Source organism: Canis lupus, chromosome 15 (assembly GCF_048164855.1).
Source record: "Canis lupus baileyi chromosome 15, mCanLup2.hap1, whole genome shotgun sequence".
Lineage (NCBI taxonomy): Eukaryota > Metazoa > Chordata > Mammalia > Carnivora > Canidae > Canis > Canis lupus.
The window spans coordinates 52,808,890-52,836,392 of NC_132852.1; the positions used below are offsets into that span (position 1 = coordinate 52,808,890).

Below are 27,503 nucleotides of genomic sequence, written 5' to 3' on the forward strand. Positions count from 1 at the left end.
CCACCAGTCTCCGTTTTTGGAAAAGACTCTCTCTCTTCTTGGATCACTGGGGAAAGATCACAGCATAGCACGGGCTGGGCCAAAGGGAGCAGATATCAGAAGGATTTCTATGGAAGGTGATGGCTCGTTGTGGGGTTAACGAACCTTGAGAAAATCCCACAGGGGCCCTCCTCCTGCTGTCATTTGAGTCTATTTCCTCCTGCCCTTCCCTTAGGAAAAAAAAAATTGAGAACAGCTGGGCATTGTTCCATTTTCAGTAAACTTTGCAAATACACTTACCGGCCTGGCCAGGACCCTCGGGGGCAGCCCCCACTGGCCCAGGGACATTCTCAGAGCAGCTGCTCTTCGGGAAGAAGCCAGAGCCGGCTGGGGCCAGGGAGAGAAGAGGTTCACGCGACCTGAGATGAGGAGCCCTGGGCCCCAGGGTGGCCCACGGCAGGGGCTTCAGCGCAGAGCAGTGGCCTCCTCACGGGCCTGTGCCAGAGAACTCTCCAGATGCTCAGGGGGGTTAAAGGTTCATGGCTCAGGAACAGGACAAGCAGAAAGTCTCCATATCTAGCACACCAAGAGCAAGGGCTGCAGAATTCTCTGAGGCCCCCCACCTCCTTTCCCAGGGAGTACCCACACGCACCCTCGTCCATCCAAGATGACACTGGCCCTTGAGAGCCCGAGCACTTTGCCAGGCACCCAGGAGGACCCGTGAGGCCCCTCGTAGGGTTTCTCCCAGTTTAGCTGGGCGAGGTCCCCCTGCACATGCCCTGTCTCCCCGCCGGGGTTCACGATCACTCAGGACCCCCTGCATCTTGCCCTTCCACGCAGCACCCCCCGCCCCCCCACCCCACCCCCCGCGCTGGCCTGAGGGCCCCAGTCCCAAGCAGGCCCGATTCTGTGCTCCTGGCCACCTGAAGCATCGGAGCATCTGCCTCCATCGCCCCTCGGCAGCTCCGCCCTGCGTGTCCTGCCTGAATGAGGAAGAGGAACAAGCCTGCCTTCCTCGCCTTTAGACCTGGGCAGACTCAGGTTTTCCTCACTCCGCCTCTTTCCACCAAGCTCCATCCTCTCTTTCTACCAACCCTGCACATAAAGCCCTCCGGGCCTCAGTTTTGTCATCTGTAAAATGGAAACTCAGCTAAACGATCCACGTGAAACTCGCCCTGTGCCTGCCCCCCAGGCCTTGGGTCAGTAAATACTCTCAGTAACCGTGAACTTGCCCTTCTTCGAAAGACACTGTTGGTTCCACTGTCTGCCCCGCCCCCAGGCCAGGCTTGTTTTCTCTGGTCCCCACATCACCTGGCCTGGCTTTCCTGCCCCTCACTCAGGGCCTTGGCTCTGGGGTAGACATTGGAGGTCAGCACCCAGGCAGCAGGCGGCAGCTGGAGGGGGGCACCGGGATGTGCCGTGTCCCAGCACCCCACTCCCCTTTCAGAGCCCTACACGTGGAGCCGGCACTTATGGGCAGCCTACGGCAGCTCCGGCACCAAAGCCACCAGCAGCCTGTGCTCCTGAAGAGCGTGGCAGCTCAAGAGCCTGCAGCTCGATGGCAGCTTGCTTCTCAGATCTGTCCGTTGGGTGGCAGGACGTGACCCTCACCTCCTCTAGGGAGTCCGGCCTCCTTCTGTCCACTGGGAGGTCATCCCACCACCTCTTCTGTCCACTGGGAGGTCATCCCACCTCCTGTCCAGGACCCCATAGAACAGCAAGGCCCTTGCCCCATGAGCTCCTGGGGGCCATCTGCTGTCACCCTATTATGGCCAGGAAATACAACCTGGCAGCCGTGCCCGGCCCAGCTCAGCCATGCCCACCTCCTCAGGACTGCATCTCTGTCCCCAGGGACCCCAGCTCCCCTCCCCGCCCACAACTCCTCCCCCGCCTGGTCCGTGGCTGTGGACCTGACCCCGGGCTGCCTGGACCTACGGTCCTGCAAAAATCCCTCAGCCTGCAGGCCCCTGCCCCGGGCCTCCCAATGTGACAGTCACCTGTGGCACCTCCGAGGACCCCAGCGTGCCCCCACCCTAAGTCCAGCCCCTCTGAGGAGGCTCGCTGCGGGACAGGGGGATGCACCCCGCACCCGGCACCCACAGGGAGCAGCAGACACAGAAGACAAAAGAAACGAGTCCTGAAGATCCGAGGCCCAAACAAATGGCCATAATTAACACGCGCCAGTGCCGCGCTGCCCGGCCGGGAGGCAGAGGCAGGAACCGCAGAGAGCACGCGCTCCAATAAAACGGCAATAAACGACGTGCCTGTGAAGGAACCCGGTTCAATTCGGCTCCAAAACCTGGTTTAAGCGCTTTTATTGTTTCTGTGTGAAAGAGCACAAATGCTTTTTGAAAATTGCTTCGGCATAAGCCTCCCCCTCTCCGGGAAGGGTTTCTGATCCCCCCCCACATCCCATCCGCTGTCCCCACTGTGTGCATCCCTCCCACAGAGAGTTGGGGGGGGCACAGGGCTCCTCCCCCTCCGGGGCCCCCACTCGCCCACCGGACGGCACCCTCTCCCTCTGCCAGGGCTGGCACACAGCAGGCGCAGGGACGCACTCCCGGTGCAGCGGTAGCCTGGAAGAGGTGGCCTGCAAACCTCACGGGAGCCCCAGACGTTGCTAAGGGGACCCCTGAAGGACAGCTGGAATTCTTCTTAGCAAAGATAGTAGAAAGATATTTAAACATGTAAGATAAAAGCATAAAGATAGGAACGCGTACACAGAATCGTTTTCGGTGGGGGGTGGGGGGTGATGTCCGTTCATGGGGCCACAGTCACCTTTTTGGGATTTTGTCCTACATTAGAGGAGCAGTCCAGTATTGGATAAAACCAAAAACAAAACAATGAACAAAATTATGCCCCTAGTCGGGACTGTGTTGAAGCCCCCCAGGGCTCGTGCGGGCAGCTCTGTCCACAGGACACCCCTGCAGCTCTGTCCACAGGACACCCCTAACTAAAGCCTCAGGGGATGCCTCTGAGGCATGCCTCAGGGGTCCCCGCAGGTCTGGCTTGTCCAGCAGATGGGGGACGGCGGGGGGGGCGGGTAAGTCTTGCCTGGGAGAACTCAGCCTCCCATTCCATGAGACCCTTCTCCGTTCCGAGAGATGGGGTGTGTGGGTCTCACTTGCAGGGGAGTCTTCCTGTGACCCCCCCTTCCCCTCCTGCAGAGGGGATGGCAGCAGAAGGATGGCCCAGAGTGAGCAGGGAGGTGAGCCCCCCACATCTCGTAGTGGGGCACGAGGGGAGCACCTGCCAGGCCATTCCCAAAGGCCCCGGGCTGGCTGAACCTTCCCCCTGGCCCTTGGCAGCCCCCTTCACCTTGAGACTCCAGCCCCCACCCAGCAGACCAGAGGCGGAGGCATGAATGCAACATCTGGGCCCCTCCGAATGGAAACCACTATCGAGGCTCTGAGGCCCAGGCAGTCTGTGATTTAGTGAGTCTCCCCCCACTCCCAAATTTAATTACAAAAAAAGGGGGGGGATGCCTGGGCAGCTCAGCAGTTGAGCACCTGCCTTCGGCCCAGGGCGTGATCCTGGAGTCCCAGGATCAAGTCCCACATCAGGCTCCCTGCATGGAGCCTGCTTCTCCCTCTGCCTGTGTCTCTGCCTCTCTCTGTGTCTCTTGTGAGTAAATAAATAAAATCTTTAAAAAAGGGGGGGGTTCCCCCAAGAACCTCATCTTCTGTATCCAAACCCAGTTCTCCTGCTCCAAGGGGAGGGAGGGACGCTCTGTTGTGCCCTCAGGCCCACTATGGGGAAGCTCGTGTCAGCCGTTATTCTGCGGCCCATGTTTGCTTGGCTCTGCCACCGTGGAGGCCACCACACTCAGCAAGGAATCCTTTCCACTACCGCCGCCAGCTGCAGAAATAGGGCAAGGGCTAAAATCGCATCAGGTGCAAGAGGTGCCGAGGCAGCCACTGCGGCCACCTGTAAGAGGTGGCCCTGGAAACAGGCCCTGGCTATAGGCCAGCCCTCCCCACGTCTGGCCTAGGGCAAGCCACTCAAGCTCTGGAAATTTCTGTCTTCTCCTGGGCAGAGTGGAATCTTATTAGGGGACAGGAGGTGTACTGCGAGGCTCTTAGCACAGGGAAGAGTTGAGGCAGGTCTCTAAGAGCCTCTGTCATGTGTCCTAGGATTTACCTTCTCGTACCTTCCTTCCTCCTTTTCTGATCACAGGAATGGGGGTCTCTCTCAGCATCTCCCCTAAGGCAGCGCCACTGAATTCTTAATTCTCACTGGCACAACTATTTCCATGTCTGTGGGGACGGCCCCACACCTGCAGCTGGTCCCTGACCAGCATTTTTAGAAACAAGCAAATCTGATACGTGCACTTGCCACCTCCTGTCCAAAGCGAGAGAATTACAAACAGAGCTTCAGGAAACCCTGACCGGCACTTGATGAGGAGTCCTCACTACCAGCCTTCCTGGTGTGATCTGCCCCCATTTCACAGACAAGCAGACTGAAATCCTGGTGAGGCTTCATAACTTGCCCCCGGCCTTGCAGTCAGATCTGTTGAATTCCACATCTCTGCTTCTCCACTTACAAATCTGCCTGTGGACCGTGAAATTCAAAATCTCAAGAGTTGATTATAGAAGAGAAAGACAGTGAATTGCTCCTGATGGGTTTTTTTTTTAATTTTTAACTTCAAAAACTTACTCATAACTAGGGCTGGATATATTTTAAAGCTTAGTGGGGCTAAGGGAATTATTTTTCGTAAGAGCCATAAATGAGCATTCCTTCGTGAGCACACACCTCTCTGAGCTGTGGGTCCTCGCCCATACCATGGGGGACAGGGAGTTGAACCCATGGACCTCCAGAGTCTCCGAGTCTCTTTACGGTCCTGGGACTAACCTCCCACTCATGCATCAGCTAACAGGGTTGGTCACTCTTTTCCCTGAAACCAGCCAACAGACATCCTGCACTTCCCCGTTAAAATCTGGCATCAGACTCCATGTGGGCCTCTGGATGGCATTCTTGGGCAAAGAAGCCTATTTTTCCTTTTTTTTTCAGCTTGGGCCTAACCCTCCCCACTTCTATCCTGAGATAGGAAAATGGACTGAGCAGGCAACAGGGAATTTAAAATGAGCTGGGGGGGAAAAAAAAAAAAAAAACCCTGCCACAATAAATCGCATCGCAGTGGAGATCTCTATCTAACCAGAAAATTCTCAGCCCAGACAATGGCTCATTTATTTCCAACAATATTCAATACAACAGAATTCCAGGCCGACAAAAGGATTTCTACAGGTTCTCGGACTTGGTTGCAAAGGGATTTAACCTACATAGAGAGAGCTGTTCAATTATAGATTCCCAGGCGTGAGGCAGACCTTTGTAAATAAATTGTAAGGGGGTCTGCAAATGCGGCTGCTTCCCCGGGGGAGCATCTCACCTACCAACGGTGCGTGCATTCGAGGCAGAAGCACCATGGCCCTGCCTGGAGGACGTTTGGGTAAATATTTGGGTAGAGAGGCTGCTGCTGGGATGGGGAGCAGAGCCGGCCATCGGAGGAAGTGACCCTCTCTCCCAGGCCCGCGGATGATACATTTCTATAAACATCCAGGCAGGCAGCCTCTAAGAACGCCCGGGCTTTCCAAACACATTTCCTATTCCATGGTCAGCGTGGCCGGGAAAGAGCAGGCCGCGAACAGGAGGGCAGGGAGGGGGCTGGAAGCCAGCCTTCTAAATTTAACACGCAGTGGCTTTTAGGCCGAGTGGATAAAAAATAAATTCCAGTGCTTAAAGCTCTTATCTTTGTTTACCATTTCCCCAAACAGTACGTGACCTGGGCTCTGACTCTTGGACTGCGTGATGGAGACGCACAAGGGAATGAGCGATGGGGCTGCGGGGGGCGGAGGTGGGGGTACCTAGAGCAAGGGGATCCACCTTTGTGTGACATCTCCTCTGCCGGCAAGTGCTCCGGGATCCGCTAGCGTCACAGGCTGTCCCTGGGGAGCCGGGGTGGGGGTGGGGGTGGGGGGGTGGTCATGATGCTTTGGACCATCCTAGATGTAGAAGGCCCCACAGGGCCACGTGCAGCCCCTCCTGATGAGGGATCCATGAATATCCACCAGCGACCTTTTCAGATGCTCAGCGACTTTTGACAATCTCCAGCGGGCCTAGAGGCTGCCTGTTTCATTAAGTTCTAGTCATTTGAAAATCCTTGCCTGTGTTGCCTCAAAATCATTCTCCCCAGGCCTTACACCATCGGGCCTGGGTCCGCCCCACTAACTAGAGGAGCAGCACATGCTTTCCCTTTGTCACACGGCTGCTGCTCGGTGGCATTGCTTCATATCTGCCCGTGGTTGGTTCTTGCAGTGTGCCTGTGGAAGTGCCGTGCCAGCCCAGCTCGCTCCCTCTCGCTCCATCCCCTCTCCTGTGCACCTCGGTGAACCCCCCTGCTGCTGGCTTTGGTCTCCCGCCTCCACTCAGGTGACTGATGCCATGTCCTTTCCTGGTCCCTAATCTCTGTGGCTGTGTCTGGGAGATCCGAGACTGTCCAGAGTCCCTTCCTTTCCAGGCTCTCAGCCTCCTTTCCTGGGCGGCCCTACAGTTCAGGCCTCTGCACCCGGCTTTCCTTTCTGAACCCCAATCTCAGGGGACTCATCTCCCTCTGTGTGGCTGAGCTAGACACCGTATCCCCCGGGGTCCCTCCCCCACAAGCCTGCCAAAGGGGAGCTCTCCTGGAAGGGCAGCCTCACCTCTTTCTATCTTTCAGCCACCTGGGAATGAAACCTAGGGATCACTTTCATCTCTTCACTCCCTGCCCCCTTACATCCGAAGACTCACCTCCCCCGGCAAGTCTCCCTTTAAAATTACGGGGACACAGGGATGCCTGGGTGGCTCAGCAGTTGAGCATCAGCCTTGGGCTCAAGGCGTGATCCCGGGCCCAGAATCGAGTCCCGCATCGGGCTCCCTGCAGGGAGCTTGCTTCTCCCTCGGCCTGTGTCTCTGCCTCTCTCTGTGTGTCTCTCATGAATAAATAAGCAAAATCTTTAAAAAATAATAAAATTATGAAGACTCTGTATCCGGCTGCACATGAAAATCTCCCAGGGAGCTTTAGGAATACTACCAACTTCTGCACACCAATCCATCAATGGATGCTGAATGTTTCGGGGTGGGGCTCCAGCCTCAGTGGGGAGCAGCCAAGATAGAAAATCACTGCTCATACTACTTCCCTTTCAACCCCTTGCCCACTCTGACCACTGCACTGTCATCCGAGCTCCGAGCTCCTGCCCGGACTATTACAGTAATCTCCCATCTTCTTGTCCTATTGACCAGCTCTTCCAACTGTCTTCATATACCATCGTCAGAGCACAAAATACCATTTTCATTATGTCACCTCTACTCATCAAACCTTCAGTGGCTCCCTATTACCATAGTAACAAATCTCTGAACAAACAAGTAAACAGTGTCCCAAATACAGAGTGAGTTGAATGTATGGGGTTGTGTCTTGCCGCACCCACCCCCGCCCCCGCCATGCCCTCACACTCTGCTCGGGGCATGTCACACCCATGTCATAGACATACTCACTATCTATATGGAGAGAGAGTGAACAAAAAGAATTTCTCCGCAAATTAAATGCAAAACCCGCTCTCCCCACTGCAGAGATGGTGAGCTAGGTGATCTAACTGTCATTTATTTAGGGGCTTATTTCTTTAAACATCATATACAATCGGCTATTAATGGAGTATTATATAACAGCAGATAATCCAAAGACTCTAGTTGATTTGGGAATGTGTTTTATGCTTATGAGTACTTATGTACTTATGTCTGATAATTGAGACCATTTTTTAAAACCAGGGGATTAGATGTGTCTTGTTTGTCCCTACCTCCCCTTTTCTCTATATGCCCCCACTAGGGATAAATAACTCTGCTCCCCAAATAATACACTATTTCTTCTCTCAACCCTTTCCTGGAATAGACAGTGGTTGGGTTTCAGCGTGTTGGGGAGGCAAGTGGAAGGAAGCAGATGGAGCCCCAGGGAGATTAATAGAGGGACCTGGCATTTGTGTCAACAAACTGCTTTTCAGCTGGTTCACCACTAAAATTTTAGGCAATAGGTACAACCAATCTGTAAAACTGTCCAAAATATCTACTAAAGCTGAACATACTCTTCCCTTACGACCCAGCAAATCCATGCCTAGGTATACACTCAGCAGACGTGTGGACACACGTCCACCACAAAACACATACAAGAATTTTCAGCTTTATTTATAATGGCCCCAAACTGGGATAACTCAGAGGTCCAGCCACAGTTGAAAGGATGGACGCCACGAGAATGGACGCCCTTCAGCGCCACGCCACATCATGATGTCCAACACACAGCACCACGCTCAAGCAGGCATGGGCAAAGGCCTACATCCTGCGTATTCTGTTTATGTACAGCTTTTTAAAAGGCAGAGTAATCTCTTGTGTTAGAAGGCAGGATAGTTGGGCAGCCCCAGTGGCTCAGCGGTTTAGCACAGACTTCAGCCCAGGGTGTGATCCTGGAGACCCAGCTTCTCCCTCTGCCTGTGTCTCTGTCTCTCTCTCTCTCTCTCTGTTTCTCATGAATAAATAAATAAAATCTAAAAAAATTTCAAAAAAAAAAAATAGAAGGCAGGATAGTGGTTGCCCTTGGTGGGGAGCCTGGGACCGGATGGAGTCACAGCAGCATGCTGGCAATGTCTGGTGTCTCAAGCTGGCCGTGGGTACACAGGTGTGCTCGCTTTGTTAAAAGTCACTGAACTCTGCGCTTTAGCTTGTGTGATATTTTTTTCTGTATGCATGGTATTCTTCCATAAAATGTACCTAAGGACAGCAGATGGGGGGGGGGGGGACGAGGGAGAGAGGGGAGAGGGAGGGAGGCCTAGGCAGTACAGCATGAGGGACAAGTCCTGGAATGTGAAGATCTGGATTTCATTCCGACTCTGCCATTCACCAGCTGTGTGACCTTGGATGAGCCATGAATCTCTGAATCTTTGGTTTTCTTCATCTAACAAAAGTAGGCAGCAAAAACTGCCCTACCTACCGCACGGTGCAGTTGTGAGGACCAAATGATACAACAGATGTAAAAGTCCCTCTGTGCGCAGTAAAATATTGCACGAGGCAGAGCGCTATTGTTATCTTAGGTCTCTGAAGACAGGAATTCCTGCTGAAAGTCAGGGACATCAATAAAGCTCAACCCAGGGCCTTCGGTGGTGAGGGCTAGTGTGTGTGTTTGTGTGTGTGTGCGCGCCCGCACGTGTAGGCGGGTTTATGTTCTTTCATTACAATCTCCTCACCTAATCCCTTAATGGCCTGGCCTGCAGAGTACAAGGGCACCTGGAATAATCCACAGGTTTATGTGGACGGGTTCTGTCTCCTTTCTTGTAAAGTGGGTGTAAATAGATCCCATACACAGTCTCCTAATTACTTTCTCTAAGGTATGGACGCATGTCTGCATCTAAATCTACCAAATGCTTTCAATTAGCATGCAGAACTTTCTGATGCAGAACTTTCTGGGCACTGGCTAGGCAAGGCAGTGACATTGATGGGAAGATTCCCCTCCCCTCCCCGTCCCGTGGCCCACTCCATCCATCCGACCCTCACTGCTTCTCGCCCCAGCCTGGACCAGCTCAAGTGGGCCCATCCCTGGGCTCTCAAGCCAGCAAGTTAGTGTCTCTGTTTAGAGAACTGGTTGGCAAGGAGCCCAGGTCCCCGCTCGGGCCTCGCCGCAGGACTGCGTGCTCATCTGCGGGGCTGGTCACGAGGGGAAGGGCTCTTCTGGGCTGGTGGTCAAAAGGGCAAAGCAAAGGTTGCCACATTTTCCACGGTTTGGTTTCATATTCTCATCTTATGTTCCCCAGAGAATGAGAGCGAATAGAAATCTTTATCCTTCATACAGGCTGTATGGCCCCTGGCTGGCCCCAAGCCGGAGAGCCGGGTCTTTGGGGATGTCACGTTCCCTGCTTCTGGAGGGCAAAGCCTGGCACAATGGAGCTCACTCTCTGTAACACTGCATCTGGTGACAAATGCCACATTACCAGCCCTGTTCGCTGCTGCTGTTACTACTGCGTGGGAAAGACCAAACTGAAGCCGCCCCCACTTCTATTTCCTTTAGCAAAATAAGAAAACGTTAATTTTTCTATTAAGTCCCTGAATCTCCAGGAAAAAATCTTTTCGAAAGCAGTGACATTTTGTTTTCTGTTCCTCCTTAATTCACCACGTCCTAACTGCACACGCATACAGCATGTGATGTATGTGTAGGTGTGAGTGACTCAGGGGAGGGGCGTGTGTGTGTGTGCATGTGTGTGTGTGTGTGTGTGTGTGTGTGTGTAGCTCTCAAGAAAATGGCACACAAGAATCTAAATGTAGCCAGAGGACATGAATAGGTCAGGGCAGTATTATTTCCTATTTAAAAGGATTTATCCATAGATTTTCCATGAAGTTCCCTTAACCATCAGGTTTTTCCATTGCATTTAAATATTGGTTTACAGATCTAAGCGGTATGATAAAAAGACAAAGAGACCGAGGACCTTAGAAATAAAAAGAGAGGGACTCATGAGTGGCTCCTTGGTTTAGGCCCTGCCTTTGGCCCAGGTTGTGATCCTGGAGTGCCGGATCAAGTCCCGCATCGGGCTCCCTGCATGGAGCCTGCTTCTCCCTCTGTCTCTGTCTCTGCCTCTCTCTCTGTCTCTCTGTGTCTCTCATGAATAAATAATTTAAAAATCTTTAAAAAAAAAAAAAGAAAGAAAGAAAAAGAGAAGTTACTACCCACTGAAAATCAAATATAGGTGGAAATAACCTTCTGGAAAATTTGGATTGAAAATGTAACCCATGAGGCACAGGTTCAGTTTATGTTTTACTCTATATTTCCCCCAATAGTTAGTAATCAAATATTTACTATTTAATCCACATTTCCCACTATTGGATATTAATAAATATTTAATATTGATTTTCAACCTTCTGAGAACACAGCTATTTATTTTATGAAATAAGTCCCAGCTGAAATAAGTTCTATAAGATTTTAAAATCACTTTCTTCCTTAACACATCCTTATAGAGTCATTTAACACATGCCGCAGAAGGCTCGGTGCTACAGTGAGCTCCCTGCCACCCAATACATTCAAATGGAAGGATTATCTGCTCATTTGGTGCATTATGTTTTCCAGAGACCTGTCACCTTACCGGCTCCTTTGCCCTGCCCTGCCAGCTGGGCAGGACCCCACCTTACAGACCTGGTGACCTGTTGGTGTTGCCTTGGCAACTGGCCCCAGGCCACAGCCGCCTGGGGTGCATCCAGGGCTGAGACCCTGGCGGGACACCCCAAGTGGGCACCCAGAGGCATGGCCAGCATTGGGGACAGCAGGACAGGTTGATTCTGAGTAATACGGGGCCGTGCAATGGAGTCAGAGCCCTCGGGATCGCTTTTTAATGTTATCTTCTGGAAACACAGAAGCTTAAAGTGCTTCCTGGCTTGAAATGAGAGTCTACTCTGCTCAGACCCCACTGGGTTCTCCTGACATCCCGGTGCCCCTTGGGGCACCAAGGGTCTGAGCACCAAGGGCCACAGCAAGGGAGGAACTGGACCAGAAGCCTCAGCTCCCGGCTCCCAGCTCCCAGCTCCCAGCTCCCAGCTCCCAACTCCCAGTTCCCAGCTCCCAGCTTCCAGCTCCCAACTCCCAACTCCCAGCTCCCAGCTCCCAGCTCCCAGCTCCCAACTCCCAGTTCCCAGCTCCCAGCTTCCAGCTCCCAACTCCCAACTCCCAGCTCCCAGCTCCCAGCTCCCAGCTCCCAACTCCCAGTTCCCAGCTCCCAGCTCCCAGCTCCCACTTCCCAGCTCCCACTTCCCAACTCCTAACTCCCAGTTCCCAGTTCCCAGCTCCCAACTCCCAGCTTCCAGCTCCCAACCCCCAGCTCCCAGTTCCCAGCTCCCAGTTCCCAGCTCCCAACTCCCAGTTCCCAGCTCCCAGCTCCCAGTTCCCAGCTCCCAACTCCCAGTTCCCAGCTCCCAGCTCCCAGCTCCCAGCCTCCTGCCTGCGATGCTGCTGCTGCTATTTCAAACATTTGGGGTGAGCCGGCCAGGCTTTTCTTCCAAGGGAAAACGTTTTCTTGACTAAGCTACCCTTCCTTTCCCTTTCTCACTTAGAGTGAATTCTATATCACTCCCCCCACACCCCCCACCACCAGCATTTTTTCATTGGGTGGGTTTTTTCTAGATGCCAAAGAAAAACACATCGCGCCCGTAGAGCATAACTACCTTTTCTGTTTCATTTCTTGCCAGCCCTCCACCAGGTCCCACGCTCACCACACTTCTTCTGACTCAGCCCAAAAGGTCGCCCCGCATGGGAGGGCTTTCTGCCTTCTGTGCCCGGAAAACTGCCAACTGTCCTACAAGATCCGGCTCCAAACCACACCTCTCCCACTCGGCCAGCCTCGCAGAACCATTTTTAATTCTTGAGCGCAGCTCCAAGTCTGTGCATGGGGCGACTCCACACGCTGTTGTTATTTACATTTCTATTTGGTGTTTTAGCTTTTTGCAAAGGAAAACTTTAAGCTGTATAAATTCAAAGGCCACTTGGGAGAACTCTGTCCCCCTCACCCAGCACCCACAAGAGTCTGCTGCGGCCACTCTGCTTCTGTCCCTTTCCCCACTTCCACGTTTTTAAAAAAAACATCCCAGATGTCCTATCATCTGTAAATATTTCATTCTGTTTTTTTAAAACAGAAGGGCTCTTTTCCAAAACGGGCCCACCATCCTATCATCACACTGAAAACCAATGAACCATAATTTCTGAAGTGTTTCAAATATCCAGTCAGGATTCAGGATCCTGTGATGGACTCATGGATTTTTTTTTTTTTTTAAGACTGGTTTGGCGGAGCCAACATCCAAACAAGCCCACCTGCTTTTCAACTGGCTTCTTCTTATTCATCATAAAGATCTCAGTTTGGGCAACCCTTGCTTCTGGCAGCTTCCTTGATCCCGAATGTCTGGGAGGTGTGGCCTTCTCTGTTCTCCCGCAGAGCCTCATGCTCACCACTCCCTAATCCTTGCTGTTGGTTCGCATCCTGAGACAGACCATGAGGTCCTGGGAGGGTGGGAAGGGTCTGCATGTTATGAGCCCTGTGCCTAGTCAGGGCCTGGCCCACCATAGGCACCAACTTAGCATGTGTCCTAAAGATTCATGAATGAATTAATTCTTTTTTAAAAATTATTTATTCATGAGAGACACACAGAGAGAGGCAGAGACACAGGCAGAGGGAGAAGCAGGCTCCCTGCAAGGAGCCAGATGTGGGACTCGATCCCAGGACCCTGGGATCACAACCTGAGCCGAAGGCAGACGCTCAACCACTGAGCCACCCAGGCGCCTGAATGAATGAGTTTTCAGAACTGTATCCTGGTCCTCCCAAGTCCATTCTAGAACATGTTCTGCATTCAGGATAATGATTAGCTTAGAAGTCTGCTTCCCCAGAGATCCAAGACTTGCTCGTTTGGGGATCCTCAGCACCTAGCCGGGCACCTGCCAGGCAGCAGGGGTTCGGGGCGGGATTGCTGAATTAAAACATGGGTTTTCTGCTTCACGTTCTAGCTATGTGCTTTTGGTTTCGAAGGCTTTCCTCTCTGGGTCTCATTTTTCTTATCTCTATAATGAAGAATTTGGATGCATGCATGATTCCCAAGTCTTTTTTGGGTCTAATTTGTGATTCTGAGCAGGGGCCCAGCGTCACCGGGGAGTCCCCCATTTGCCATACACTTGCTGCCCTCTGCTGGCAGGACTGGTGCAGGACCCCTTTATCCCTGATTTTCCCGAAAGAACTAACTAGGTCCAGGCAAAGGTCCAGATGGGTGGACTGGTCTGTCAATGGGACAGAGACTTGAATTTCATTGCTTCACCTGGGTTTGATTAAAATGTGCAAGCGTGAGCCTCCCTCCGCCACATCTGCCCACTCCTCCCACGGGAGGATCACGGGTAGATGACCGAAGGGCTAATGCAGTGAGTGGTCTCTCCCTGGGGCTCACACTACAGTGGCCAGTGGCCGAGTGGGATGGGAGAGCTGGTGCCCAGGCCCCACTTCACACCCACAGTCGAATCCTGGGGGGCAAGGCCCAACCATCCTTAGACATTAAAAGCCACCCCACTGCCTCTAATGTTCAGCCACCTTGAGAACCACTGGACCAAGCTGATATTTGCATGTGGATCTCGAGCCAAAAGCTTAGAAGCACAGGAGAAAGCTCATCCAGAGAAAGAATACACGAACCCTTTGACTTTATAATATCCAATTCCCCTAGGCTGCTTTCAAAAGTTTTATTTCTCTAATAAATGCTGAGAGCTTCCAAATCACAAATTCTGTTTGGGAAACCGATACCATCTACTGTTAGGGACGCTGCTTCCAGACCTGGTTTCTCTTTGAGATATAGTTCTGTATTTTGGTGCACAGTGCCACCATTTCTTTTTTGCATTTTCTGCGTTTGTTACGTCTCCTTGGGTTGCAGATGACAGAGGTAGCTGTTGCTGAGGCCGTAAGTGAGAAAACACTGTGAGAGGACTGATCCACCCACCACCCACGAGGCTACTCATCCCGGAGGGTGGCAAGCAGAAACCAGGCTCTAAGGGACACCAGGGAGCCTTCTCCAAAGGCAGAACATGGTCACCAACAGTTCATGACTCACCTGTGTTCACTTTCCACCCGCTTCTCTGTCTCTGCACGCGATCCTAATTCCAGACAGGTGCCCTTGGGTCGGAGGCTCACATCAACCGTGGCCTGCGTGGCCAACCACGCAATTGTTTTATACAAAATGAAAATATGTGGCCCCTCATTCAAAAGGCAGGGGAGAGTGCCATCAACAGTAGATACAAAGGTTCTCCCTTTTTCTTCTTCTCTAGCATGAATCTTACCATTCATCTTTCTATCATGCAATGCCAGTTTTATTATTTTTTTAAAAAAGATTGTGTTTACTTATTTGACAGAGAATGACAGAGAGAGGGAGGGAGAGAACACAAGCAGGGGGAGCGGCAGGCAGAGGCAGAGGGAGAAGCAGACTCCCTGCTGAGCAGGGAGCCCAACGCAGGGCTCGAACCCCGGACCCCGGGATTATGACCTGAGCCAAAGACAGATGCTTAACCGACTGAGCCACCCAGGCAATGCCAGTCTCAAATGTAAATATCGGAGTGTTTAACTCACATGCAGAATCACTGAAATGACACAATTTGTATTTTGTGACTCGCAGGCCAGGAGAAAGAAGCACAAATCAAACCACTAAACACAGAAAGGAGAACAGAGGTGCCCAGGCTCCCCCAAGGAGGCTCTCCCCACACGGGGATGCTGCGTGGGCCGGGGAGTCAGGCCCTCACACGTGTTTAGGGGCTCTGCCCCCTCCTGCCAGCCACTAGACCCTGGGGGGCAGCCCCGTGGCCGGCTGCAGGCCCGAGTGGCTCCCGGGGGTGGAGCAGGGCCCCCCGGGGGCCATCCACCGACAGCTGGGGGCTGCAGCCTGGACGGGCCCTCTGCGCTGCTCGGGGAGGGGAGGTCAAAGAAAGCAATGCCCCGCCGAGGCCTGCTCTTGCATCAGCAGCTATCTGGGGTTAAGAAAGGAGGCTGTCCCCTACCAAACAGGGGACCACTCAGGCTCTGTAGGACACGGGGCGACAGGGAGGATGCGGGGAAACCCAGCAGAGCAGCGAATAAGCCTCCATGACCCCATTCCAACCCTCCCACCCACATCCTGCTCCCAGCTAGTGTCCCATGTGTCCCTTCCCCTCCCACCGGGGCACAGTCCAAGGGTCACTGAGGTCCCCCCAACACAGGGTGCTGGGTCAGGCCTCTCCACACCTTCGCCCTTTAGTACCTAATCCACATTTCCTGGCCTCTCCTGCTCTGACTGGTGAGTAACGAACTCTCCTTTTCATTCATATTTTTCATCATGGCAACTTTATTTCTCCTTCTCTGCTTCGCCTGTTCATAGCTTTTGACCATGTTCCTAGTTCCTTTTCTTGCGGATTTATAAGAGCTCTTTGGGTTTTGTCACTATTCATCCTGTATGTTACCAGGACTCTTTTTCTTTTGCTGCAATGTCACTCTGCGTGTCTTAACTTTATGACATACCAGTTACCGCCTCCGTGGCTGCCCCTCCGAGGCTCGGTTTTCTCATCTGAGAGATGGGGGAGCAGCTGCCTCTCGGGGTGCGGGGGGACTGACCCAGGTCGTGTCTGTGCTACACGCAGCCACCAGGCTCCGGAAATGCTCCCAGCTGCACCTGCTGCCACTGCCCTAGAACCAAACCTCTCTGTGTGACACTCAAAGACCCCCCAAGTCCCAGGCCGGGCCGGCTCGTCCTCGGTCACATACAGCACCATGGAACAGGGACACCAGGACACAGGGAGCACCGACCTACACTGTGCATTTGCGGCGTCTCCATGTGCGAGTCTGCTAAGCGGGAGCGGGACTCTAATGCTAATGGAGAAGCCAGAAAGGCTGTGTGACTCGCTGTAACTCAACTTTCTTCCTTTGTCACACCCCCCCACCACCATGACCACCATCACCAGACGGCCCTTGACTACTGCAGCCTCCAGGAAGGCCTGCCCTACCTGGACATGGTGATTGCGGAGACCTTGAGGATCTACCCCCCGGCTTTCAGGTACGCCCCACTCCCCATCCCCACCCCCAACCCCACCCCAGCCCGCAGTCCTCCAAAGCCCCTTTGGCATCACCATCTAGGATCCTCACTAGACATCAGTCTGTCACCCTTTGTGTGATGCCAGACTCGAGTCTCTGGAGGGCGAGGCCTGAGCCCTGGGTTTCTCCGTATCCACTGGGGCGCAATAGCTTCCAGAGAGTAACCCCAGTAGTCAATGTCTGGCTCATTTTCCTCTACCTTAACCAGCTTCTCAAAGTGTCACTGGTCTTTTCTTAACATGACCTTCCTCCCCAACCCAAGCCCATCTCCTTGGCCTCCCAGCCTTGAACGGCTTCAGCTAGTCCCCCTGCCTGCTTGTCTGTTCATCCATTTGTTCATTTGGCAACTATTTATCAAGCCGATGCTATTCCAAGCACTGGAAAATCAGCAGATGAAACTCCTGCCCTTGGAGGTGATGCTCCAGGGGGATCCTTTCAAGGCCTGGAAGGCATCTCCTCATTCTCCCAACAATTCACCCCGGCCCCTTCCATCGAGGTCCAACCCGAGACTCACAGCTCCAGGCACTTTGTCTGTCCTCCCCCAGCATCTTTGCACAGACTGTACTTTCAATTATATTCTCGGACACTTCTCAACCCCTCTGCAATGTTTCACCCAGGGACACCCACTCACACTAACCTGTGAGTGCCTGGAGAGCAGGAATCTGGTCTTCTGCTTCCTTCCAACTCCCCCTAAACGAGGCAGTCCATGGAGCACAGGGTCTTAACTTGGGGCCCCAGGCCCTTAGGGAGGGAAACAGTGGCCAGATTTCAGTTTCTAGAAACAGAAACAACACATAGCATTTAGCCTGTACATCATAAGTTCCACTCTGCATGCCTATGAATTCATATACCATATAATCCAGAGGGAGGTCCCTTTAGCCATTTTTTATTTATTTTATTTTATTTTATTTTATTTTATTTATTTTATTTTATTTTATTTTATTTTATTTTATTTATTTTACTTTATTTATTCATGAGAGACACACAGAGAGAGGCAGAGACACAGGCAGAGGGAGAAGCTGGCTCCCTGCAGGGAGCCTGATGCGGGACTCAATCCCAGGACCCCCAGGATCACCCTTGGGCTGAAGGCAGATGCTCAACCACTGAGCCACCCAGGTGCCCCATCTTTGGCCATTTTAAAAAGAGAAAATGTGGATGCTTTGAAGGTGTCTCAGAATTATATTCCAAGCCAAAAACATCGTCAAGAGTGTGATTGTAGCTCTTGTCCAAAGCGAGCGTTCAGACCCAGAACAAATATAGAGAATTCTGGAGATGTGTGTGAAATCTCGTGGTCCTCAAGTACACAGGCTTCTGCCCCTCAGAGCAGTCAGCCCCGGAGCCTGCCTTGCTGCTCTCCTGCTGCTGCTGCTCTCTCTTAGTGCCTCTCCTGGCATTAAGACCGACTCTACGGGCCTTCTCTGATTTCCTTGGGAGCCATGGAGCAAACTGTCATTCAATCTTTGTTTTTTCATGATTTATATCCAGCTTCCTTCCAAGAGAACTGTGGGCAGCTGCTATACACATTAAAATGAAGCTCCAAATAAGACATTCAGTGATAGAACAAAGGCTGTCTAGGGGAAAGAAGCCTTTACAGGACCCCAGAGAGGGCTGATAACTGGGGTCAGGTCCCAACTCGGTTGCAGAGGCTCCTGCCAGAGAGGAAAACCAGCAGAGTTGAACAGTCGTGTTCTCTAGCAAGAGGAAAGTCTATAAAGTGATCAAAGACATGTCATTTCCTGGATCTAAACCCAATCAAGAACTCATCGCAGGAGACCTGGTCGAGAGGATGTGTTGAGTGACAAAGTGAATATGAATAGGCTCTACGACACCAAAATGCTCTGATCGATTCTCCCCGTGACCCTTTATCAACAGTACCGTGTAAAAGGCAGCTGGCGAAGGCATTGCTCTGGGAAGCCAGGGGCTGCTGGTCCCACTCCAAGGCAGGCCAGAAACTAGGGAATTCGGATGAACCGGTCGATCCCCTCATAAAAATCACATGCAGTGCCAGGCCTCCATCATCACAGAACAAATTTTGACAGAAAGCCATGACGGTCCTCACATCCATGCCCTTAGTTTGCTGTGTGATCTTGGGTATGTTCTGAGCTGCTCCGTGCTTCTGCTTCCCGTGTGTTCAGTGGGCACCCAGCGTCTGCTCGGCCCACCCCCAGGGTGCACTGACAGTGGACAGAACATCTGAAAAGCCGGACACTCTAAGTGGTTGTCATGCAAGGTGTGAGGTGCAGAGAGGAAGGCCCGCCTTCCAGGCGAATGGCCAGCTTCCAGCCGGCTCCAATCCTGGGCAAGCCGTGATCTCCTGGGCCTCACCTTCCTCTGTACCTACTCCACCAGAATTTTTAGCCATATCAGCTCTGCTGACTTCTCTCTGCAAGCCATCGTTATTCTCAGCCAAATGAGAGGCCAATTCACTTCGGTCCAGGCAACAGATTTCAGGGTGAATACAGAGAGAATGGCGAACCGTATTTATTTTTCTTTACTATTTTAATCTCAGAAAAGTGCATTGGCTTTTTCCAAGCCCTGACACACCTTGACAGATAACCATTATCCACACAAAAGCTCAGAACGGCCCCTGTGGAAAACATCCCAACTCTTGTTGAAGTGTTATCAGTGTGAATCCAGGATTCTAAATGGTATAATACAGCAGATTTTTCTATCCTTATCTATGGCCTAGCCTAGCGAGACAGGAGGCCCCACTACATACAGAAGGGAAAGCTTATTTTCTGGCTTCTAGGGGGTCTTGGATCCTGGTCCAGGATATTTTCCCAGTAAAGATGAAAAAGAAAAGGATGTCACGGTATAGCCTAGTTTGACCCTTTAGAACCGAGGCTGTGGACATCAGAGACCCCCACCTGCTTGCTCTGATTTGAGCACCGGCGTTTTGCCACCAGCTCCAAGCACATGTTAATTGCATTGGTAGCTTAAGACCGAATGGGGGTCCCCCAGGCCTGGCCTCTCCTGTTACATTAAAGGCTCCTAACCAAGTGACGAATGCTTCAAGGAGCCTCGGGTTACTCTTAATTTATTTTATAACCGAGAGTAAAATATAATGATAATTAGTATAATAATTTTATCTCCCCTACAATATTTAGGAAAGTCCAGTTCTACAATCTGAAATAAAAGCCAGTATAGATAGTTTTTCATTTTAAAGTAATTATCTGTATCACAAAAATAATATGCTTATACTTTAAAAAAATCAAAAACCAAAAAACCTAAATAATACAGAAGGATCCAGAGAACTGTTGGCACTTCTGGCCCCCTGCCATCCTCCACCCCAGTCCCTTGGAAGATATCATGGCTGAAGTTCAAGTATTCTTCCAGAAATTTTATGTTTATATGCAAACATCTGTGGTCTAGCTCTTAAAAATACAATGTAAATGGGATTGTGCCGTGGCACTTAGTAAACAATCTGACCAGAAGTTTTCCCCTCTAGTAGAAGTTATCCATGGTGGTGTAGACAGTGAATGGAGATCAGGGGCCAGGCAATTTATTTATTTTATATTTTTATTTATTTGAGACAGAGAGAGAACGAGCTGGGAGAGGAGCAGAGGAAGAGGGAGAGAGAGAAGCAGAGGGAGAAGGAGAAGCAGAGAGAGAAGGAGAAGCAGAGAGAGAGGGAGATGCAGAGGGAGAATGAAAGAGAAGGAGAAGCAGAGGGAGAGGGAAAGGGAGAAGCAGAGGGAGAATGAAGGAGAAGCAGAGGGAGAGGGAGAAGCAGAGGGAGAAGGAGAAGCAGAGGGAGAAGGAGCAGAGGGAGAGGGAGAAGGAGAAGCAGAGGGAGAGGCAGAAGGAGAGGGAGAAGCAGACTCCCTGCTCAGCAGGGAGCCCAGCGCTGGGCTTGATGCCCGGACTCCAGGATGGTGCCGGGAGCTGAAGGCGACGCTCCACCGACAGAGCCCCCAGGCGCCCGCTGGGCCAGGGCAATGTGAAGGGGCTTGGCCACGAATGGCAGACGAGGGGAAAGCGTGGCTGGGGAATGACCCGCAAGTGCCCCCACAGGAAGAAGCCCTTGGGAGGTACCTGTGCCCCCCTAACCAGGCCTGAGACAAGCTCTTCGGGCTTCATGCGTGACAGCATTTCATCCAAGGCCGAATGAGCCTAAGGAGCCTAGAGGCTGCAGGGTCGGGAGCAGTAGGGCGCCAAGGGCAGGGGGTGGAAACCATCCTGGTCGCCCCTGCCAGAGGGCCGGGCCTCCTGTCCCCGTCTCCCCTACACTCTCCTCATTGCCGCTGGCCATCAAGGCAGGGGTGACCGACATGTCCCCATAGGTTCACACGGGAGGCGGCGCGGGACTGCGAGGTGCGGGGACAGCGCATCCCCGCGGGTGCCGTGGTGGAGGTGGCCGTGGGCGCCCTGCACCGTGACCCTGAGTACTGGCCACAACCGGAGACCTTCAACCCCGAGAGGTGAGCTCTGTCCCCCACAGTGGGCCCGAGAGGGACGCGAGTGGGAGGCACTTGGAGGTGGCCAAGGGGAGACAAAGATGTAGCAAAGTCGTCCCCAAACCGTTAAAAGTCCTAGCAATCAGACATCTGAGAGACAGGACTGCCAAAGGAAATAACTGCACCGTCTTTAAGGCCCCAGAGAGAATCCAGAGATTTAGCATTTCGGCAGCCCGGCGTGCAAGCAACAAGGCAACTTCAGCTGGGCGTCCTGTGTCCCAGCCAAGAAACAGGACACGGGATCCTATTTCAGGCGTGCGCTGGAAAATAACAAAACATCATGTCCTTAAAAAAAAAAAAAATCGGAGCTTGTTCCAAAACAAGAGTAATTAACGAAATTTCTCCCTGAATTCATGGGATCCAGCTGTGCTAACATGCTAGCCTGGCTCCCCACGCCCCTGCCCCCTACTTGGGGTTTGGTTCTAGGCTCCCAGATTGAAAATGTCTGAGCAGGAGGCCACACCGTCCTCACCCAAACGATGAACACCCCTTCCTGGTGTGACCTGGCAAGTGGACACTGTGTCCACTTGTGGGCCTTCCAACTTCCTGAGGAAAGAGGCCACGACTCTCCCCCCCGCCCTGCCCCCCATCGCGGGGCAGCTGGACCTCGATAAATAATACCCTGCCCGCAGCAGCTCTGGGAGCACAGTGACTGTCAGGTGCCAGGGCTGCCGCTGAAGCCAGCTGGTCACTACGAAACGGTGGCGGACCCCTAGTGCTACTGTCCCAGGACACACGGGGCACACGCTATTCGGTAGCAGGTAGACTTTCTGCAGCGGTTGGAACAGAGAAAGCCCCAGGGGCCCCAGTGTCACCGCTTGGACCAGGGAGGCAAGTGTGGGCAGGGGAGACAGCCGCCCAGTGCGGCAACGGCGGATAACCCGGCGGGACACGGGACACGGCCTCCTGGGAGGGCCGGTGCCCAGGGAACCTGCACAGGAAGCTGGTGGTGGCTGCTGCCCTCCGCTGGCTCGTGGGGACTGAAGCCACAGGCCCAGGTGAGGGGTGTGGTTTCTGAAGACTTTCATCCTGGTGGATCCTCAGGAGCCTTCAGATTCACCAGCAATCAGTTCTTAAGGGGAGGGCCCAGTGGGCCTTCCAGGTGATTCAGTTTTGTATTATTTTTAAGATGTTATTCATTTGAGAGAGAGCATGAGCAGGGGGAGGGGCAGAGGGAGAGGCAGGCTCCCGGCTGAGCAGGGAGTTTGACGGGGGACCCCATCCGGGGCCCCTGAGATCATGACCTGAGCGGAAGGCAGATCTTAGCCTATGGAGCCACCCATGCTCGCCCCCCACCCGCCCGCCGTGATTCTTTTGCATCAGCAGTGCCCCTAGGGCTTTGGGACACAGAGGAGAGGGCAGGACTGAAGCTCGGGGATCAGCGGCCACCAGCTCCAGGGCCCCAGGGACAAGGCCATGGGACAACAGATTCTGTTGAGCGCAGTGGGGTTCAGGCCCACTTGCCAGGAACGTGGCCTCCGATGAAAGGGTCCCTGGGCCACAGCAGTGGCTTACCAGGCCCCGGGAAGGGAGGTGGGTGTCCCCGGCCCACCCTGACCGCGTGACCCCGCAGGTTCAAGGCCGAGGCGCAGCGACGACAGCAACCCTTCACCTACCTGCCGTTCGGCGCGGGCCCCCGGAGCTGCCTCGGGGTGCGGCTGGGGCTGCTGGAGGTCAAGCTGACGCTGCTGCAGGTCCTGCACCAGTTCCGGTTCGAGGCCTGCCCGGAGACGCAGGTGAGCCCCTGGCTGCTCCGGGCGCCAGGGTGCGGGGTGGGGGGCTGGGTGGGGTGCTCACCCCGGCTCTCCCGGTGGAGTTCTTGAACTCAGTTTCTTGACGAGTGTTTAGGGGGCTGATAACAAGAACCCCTTCTCCCTGTTCCTGCTGCGTGAGGATTAAATGGGTCCGCACAAGTGCTCGGGGGTGAGCCCAGCACGTAACCCAAGGCTGTGTTCCTGTTACTACGATTGACGGTCTCTGTACAGCGAAGCTGGGCCTGCAAGGCCACAGCTCTTCCCTCTTCAGCTAAGCGAGCCGGTGATTTCCCCAGGGTAGGTCTCATTATTCCCATTCTTCGGGTGAGGAGCTAAAATAAAGCTCACAGAGGTTAAATCACTTGCCTACGTGGACCGCAGGCTCTGTGAGGAGGGCAGGAACACGCGTCTGTCGGATTCCCTGCTAGAGCCTCCAGCACCAGGCTCTGGGGCAGGTGCTCACGCGTTCGCTGAGCGAATGTTCAGGAGCAAATGCAGGACTAGCCAGAGAGTGAAGAGACAGGCTCAAACCCGATCTGGCCCGCTCTGCACCCCAAGCCTTCCTCCTCCCTCTGCATCCAGCCACTGCTGGGCAGTGTCTGCTGTTCCCCCTCCGGCCTGAACACTGTGCCCCTTCGTGCCTGTCCACGGCTGGACGGGAGGGCACGGGGTGCAGGCGCTAAGTACGCAGCAATGAATGGTCAACCGTGGGATTCAGAGAGTGGCGCTGCCTCTGCAAACAGGACGGCGTCCAAGGCTGGAGACAGGCAGGGGCAAGTTGGGACCACAGAGCCAAACAGAGGAGCAGGCCCCCAAATGACTTGGGTGCTCCGGGTGCAGGACTTCTTTTTGGGTTTGTCTCATTTACCCTTGATCTTGACAGACAGGACAGCAGCCAGACCATTGTCCCAACACACTGCTTAGGCCTGGCATTCCCCAGCTCAAGAACCAGCCATGTTCAAATCGAACTCCAATAAACAAAAATATACAAAAAAAAAAAGAAGGAAAAAAGAACCAGCCATGCGTCCCCGAGCCTGCTGGATCTAGAGAGAGCCTGTCTGAGCCCACTTTGTATCCTCGGCCCCATCCTCCCACTCCGGGAGGGTTTCGCGTGCACTCGTCCCTACTTGGAATGCCATCCCTCCCACTTCCCTGTCCCCAGACTAATCCCATCTTCCAAATCCTTTGGTGTTCCCTCAAATCCCGAGGTGGCCCCTGAGAAGTCTTGCCCGCAAGGCTTCTCCTATTCCTAGCCCCAGCTCAGGTGTCCACTCCTCCAGGAAGCCCTCCCTGACTTCGTTAGCCCCATTTGATCTCCTTTTTGGAAGTCCAGTGGTGCTTCCAGTTTTTCTAGAGCGGTGTTAATACATTAGCTGCTAGTCACATGTGGCAATGTAAATTTTGATAACCAAATAAAAAATTCAGGGGATCCCTGGGTGGCTCAGTGGTTTAGCACCTACATTTGGCCCAGGGTGTGATCCTGGAGTCCCGGGATCGAGTCCCGCGTCGGGCTCCCTTCGGGGAGCCTGCTTCTCCCTCTGCCTGTGTCTCTGCCTCTCTCTCTGTGTCTCTCATGAATAAATAAAATCTTTAAAAATAAAAAATACAAAATTCAGCCCCTCATTTGCACTAACCATATTTCTAGTACTCGGTTGCCACATGTGTTACTGGCTGGCTACCCCCACGGGATAACGCAAGTTTAGTTCATCTTGTTTCTTGGTCATATAACTTGTCTCCCCTCAAAGACATCTGAAAAGCCCACCAAGGCCCCAGCACTAAGGCAGGGTGATTCTTCATCCCCTTAAAGGATTCACATTAACCACTGAACCATCGTTTTACACAGGGCGCAAGGGGACACCCTGCTTCTTGAGTACTTCTCTGGCTTTTCTTCCAAGTCCCCAGTCCACCATCAATCTGCCTTGTAAATTGGACATGAGGAAAGCTTTCTGAATGGCGGTGAGGCTAGACCACACCACACGTGAGAAGGAGACAGCCACTCTCCCAAAGCCCCTTGGAAAGAAGGGGGCGCTGCTCAGTTACTGCTAGGGCACTGGGGAGTGAGATGAGAAGAGGTGAGAGAGTTTGAGGATTTACCCTTCACTTTCCAGTCATGTGACCTCGGGCAAGTTGCTTGGCCTCTCTGAACCTCCATTCCTTCACGTGCAAAGTGAGCTGCTACTACCTCCTACGCAGGCTTCTTGGGAGGACAAATGAGGACCTTAGTCCCCGCAGTATTTTATTAACTTGGGAAAGAGGGTCAAGCACCAGGGTGCTGCTGGGGCCCCAGCACCCAGTGTCCCCCCGAGACACAATTTTGCTGGCTTCTCAAGGCCCTGCCAGGGAGGCTGCTTTGCTCACTCAGTATTGCTGTCCCTCATCTCCAAACCCTGCTTCAGGCCCAGTTCCAGAGTTTTCCCATAGGTGCGGTTAGCCGTAAGCCATCTCTTCATCTCTCTTTCAGGTACCACTGCAGCTAGACTCCAAATCTGCCCTAGGTCCAAAGAATGGCATCTACATCAAGATTGTCTCCCGCTGACAAAAGCTTCATGTGGGAACTCAGATTTGGGGGAAAATATCACGGAAACCATTGAAAGGGTGCCTGACATGCAAATACTTAATAAATGTTTGTTGCACTTAGTTTTGACTCTGCTGATGATATATGAGCCGCTGATCCACCTCGCTCAATCAGAGATTGCTGGTAAATAAGCAAAAATGTAATTTTGTCAAAATGAGGAAGGAAGGAAGGAAGTCCTGGCCTCAGGATGGAAGAAGGAACCTACAGGGCAGAGGGACACGGGGACACTCAGTGAGCTGCCCTGATGGCACCAGCCCCTGGTGCACTTGTGGCATTTGACTTAAAAAAAGGACATTTATTGGAAGCCCAGCTTCAACAATGGCTCAGAAGCTTCCTAATGCTTTGATTTTCCTACGTAGGAAATACTAACATTGTGACTTCTCTTAATTTTGATCAAAGTGTCAAAATATAGAAGTGAATGTATTATAACTATCGTGTTGCTGAGAAGTTAAAATTCAACGAAGAGCCCACAAGTTGAAGCCCACATCTGCCACGAGTTGCGTGTGGTCGGGGCTGCTGGTCATCCCACGTCCCTGTGCCTCCGTGTCCTCATCTGGAAAACAGAGCAGCGGACCAGGGTCAGAGCCCCGTCCTCTATGCACCACCTGAGCAGCGCGGAAGGGCTAGGTGTCCTGTAGATGGCATCTTGGGCAGGAGTTTGTGAGCGCGGCTCCCAGAGGCTGACCTGCCTTTAGGCTGTTTCAGGAGAGCTGGCTCAAGAGGGTCCCACGTATCCGTGGCTGTGGATGCTGCCTCTGCCGTTGGGCCCTCTCCCATTGCAGCCCGGAACACCCCGGGCTCCCCGAACGTCCTCTTCTGGAGAGCCCTCTTCTCACTTTCGGGCTTCCCTGGAGGCAAGAAGGCAGCCTCGACTCCAGCACAGTCCCAGCTCTAGCTGCCCGGCCAGCCCATCACACAGCTCTCTCTGCACCCCTGCTGTCACCACTGCTCCTCTCTGCGACCCAGCCCTTTCTAGATGTCTGACCCTGGGGCTCACACTCACACTCAATGTGTGAGAAAGTCACACATTCCCATTCCTGGTGAGCCATCTGCCCTTCCTGATGGCTCTGCCTGTCTCTCCGTCCCTGACCCTCTGTGGCCATCGCAGAGCCTCATCCTGCAGAAGGGCCCAGTTGAGCACCTGGCTCCCTCCTCAGAGCACAGCCTGTGCCCAGCACCCCCCGGCCTGTCAGCTCCATTGGTTGCCCTCACTTTCCGGTCCAGGTGCCTACCATCTTCAGACACAGCAGCGAGGCTTCCTACTGTCCTAGAATTGCTGGGCTTGGCCCCACTGCTCTTTCAAGCCACAATCCCCAGTTCTCCCAAAATGCCACCATCGATGCACAACACCAGCTACCATGGGGGCAGGAAATGGCATGGATTGGGCCCTCCACAGGACCCTTTAGCTGGATCCCAATCAGGTCCTCAGGACTAGTCATTCACACACTTGCCGTGGGTCCCACCGCCTCTTTGCACCGAGAGAGTTACCGTCATTTTGACTTCTTCCCATCACAGTGCCCACCCCCTCCCAGGCCACAGCCTGGCCACATGGACCCCGGCCCTCTCAAATTTCAGGTCCAAGTTGGTATTCCTTCTGGCTTGCCTTCTGAAAGGTGAGCAAATCCAGCGCCTCTGCAGTCTTCTAGCTCAACTGCCTTTTCTGGAGCATGTGATCACCTCCACACCAGGCTTCTCCAACCATTTTTCCCACCCACACTCCCCACTGGACCATCCCTGCTGCCCACCACTCAGCTCCCAGCAGCCAGATAGTTAATGAGCAGGGGATCAGGTCCATGTAAGACTCAGCAGGCAAGCATCTGACTTAACGATTCTCCCTGACACTCCTCTGGCCCCCCACCTCCACTGTAGTAGGACCAGGACTCAAATCGAAAATAAAATTTCAGCATCAGTCAGGGTATGGTGGAAATATCTTGGGGCCTCTGAAAAATCCTACCATGTACAATGAGGTGACCGGCCCTGCAGGTGGTTAAGGTAGTACTGTTGTTGCTGCATTTTTTTGGTCATATAATTCAGTTCCTCTCTGCCTTGACTAGCTGACCTGGGTAAGGTTCCAGGGTACCCCCTAACCCTGGTCCAGAGATGGAAA

General features: G+C 53.1%; 1 protein-coding gene across 3 annotated transcripts in view; it reads left to right on the plus strand.

Moving 5' to 3' along the window:
- Positions 1-25,458, plus strand: part of TBXAS1 (thromboxane A synthase 1) — a 161,855-nt gene extending 136,397 nt beyond the window's left edge. For all 3 annotated transcript variants that reach the window (XM_072777419.1, XM_072777420.1, XM_072777418.1), the window contains 4 exons: positions 16,481-16,572; positions 20,894-21,031; positions 22,641-22,803; positions 25,283-25,458. In XM_072777419.1, coding sequence (XP_072633520.1) covers positions 16,481-16,572; positions 20,894-21,031; positions 22,641-22,803; positions 25,283-25,357 — 468 coding nt within the window. In that variant the 3' untranslated portion in view covers positions 25,358-25,458. The remainder of the gene's footprint in view (positions 1-16,480; positions 16,573-20,893; positions 21,032-22,640; positions 22,804-25,282) is intronic.
- Positions 25,459-27,503: the final 2,045 nt, after the last annotated feature.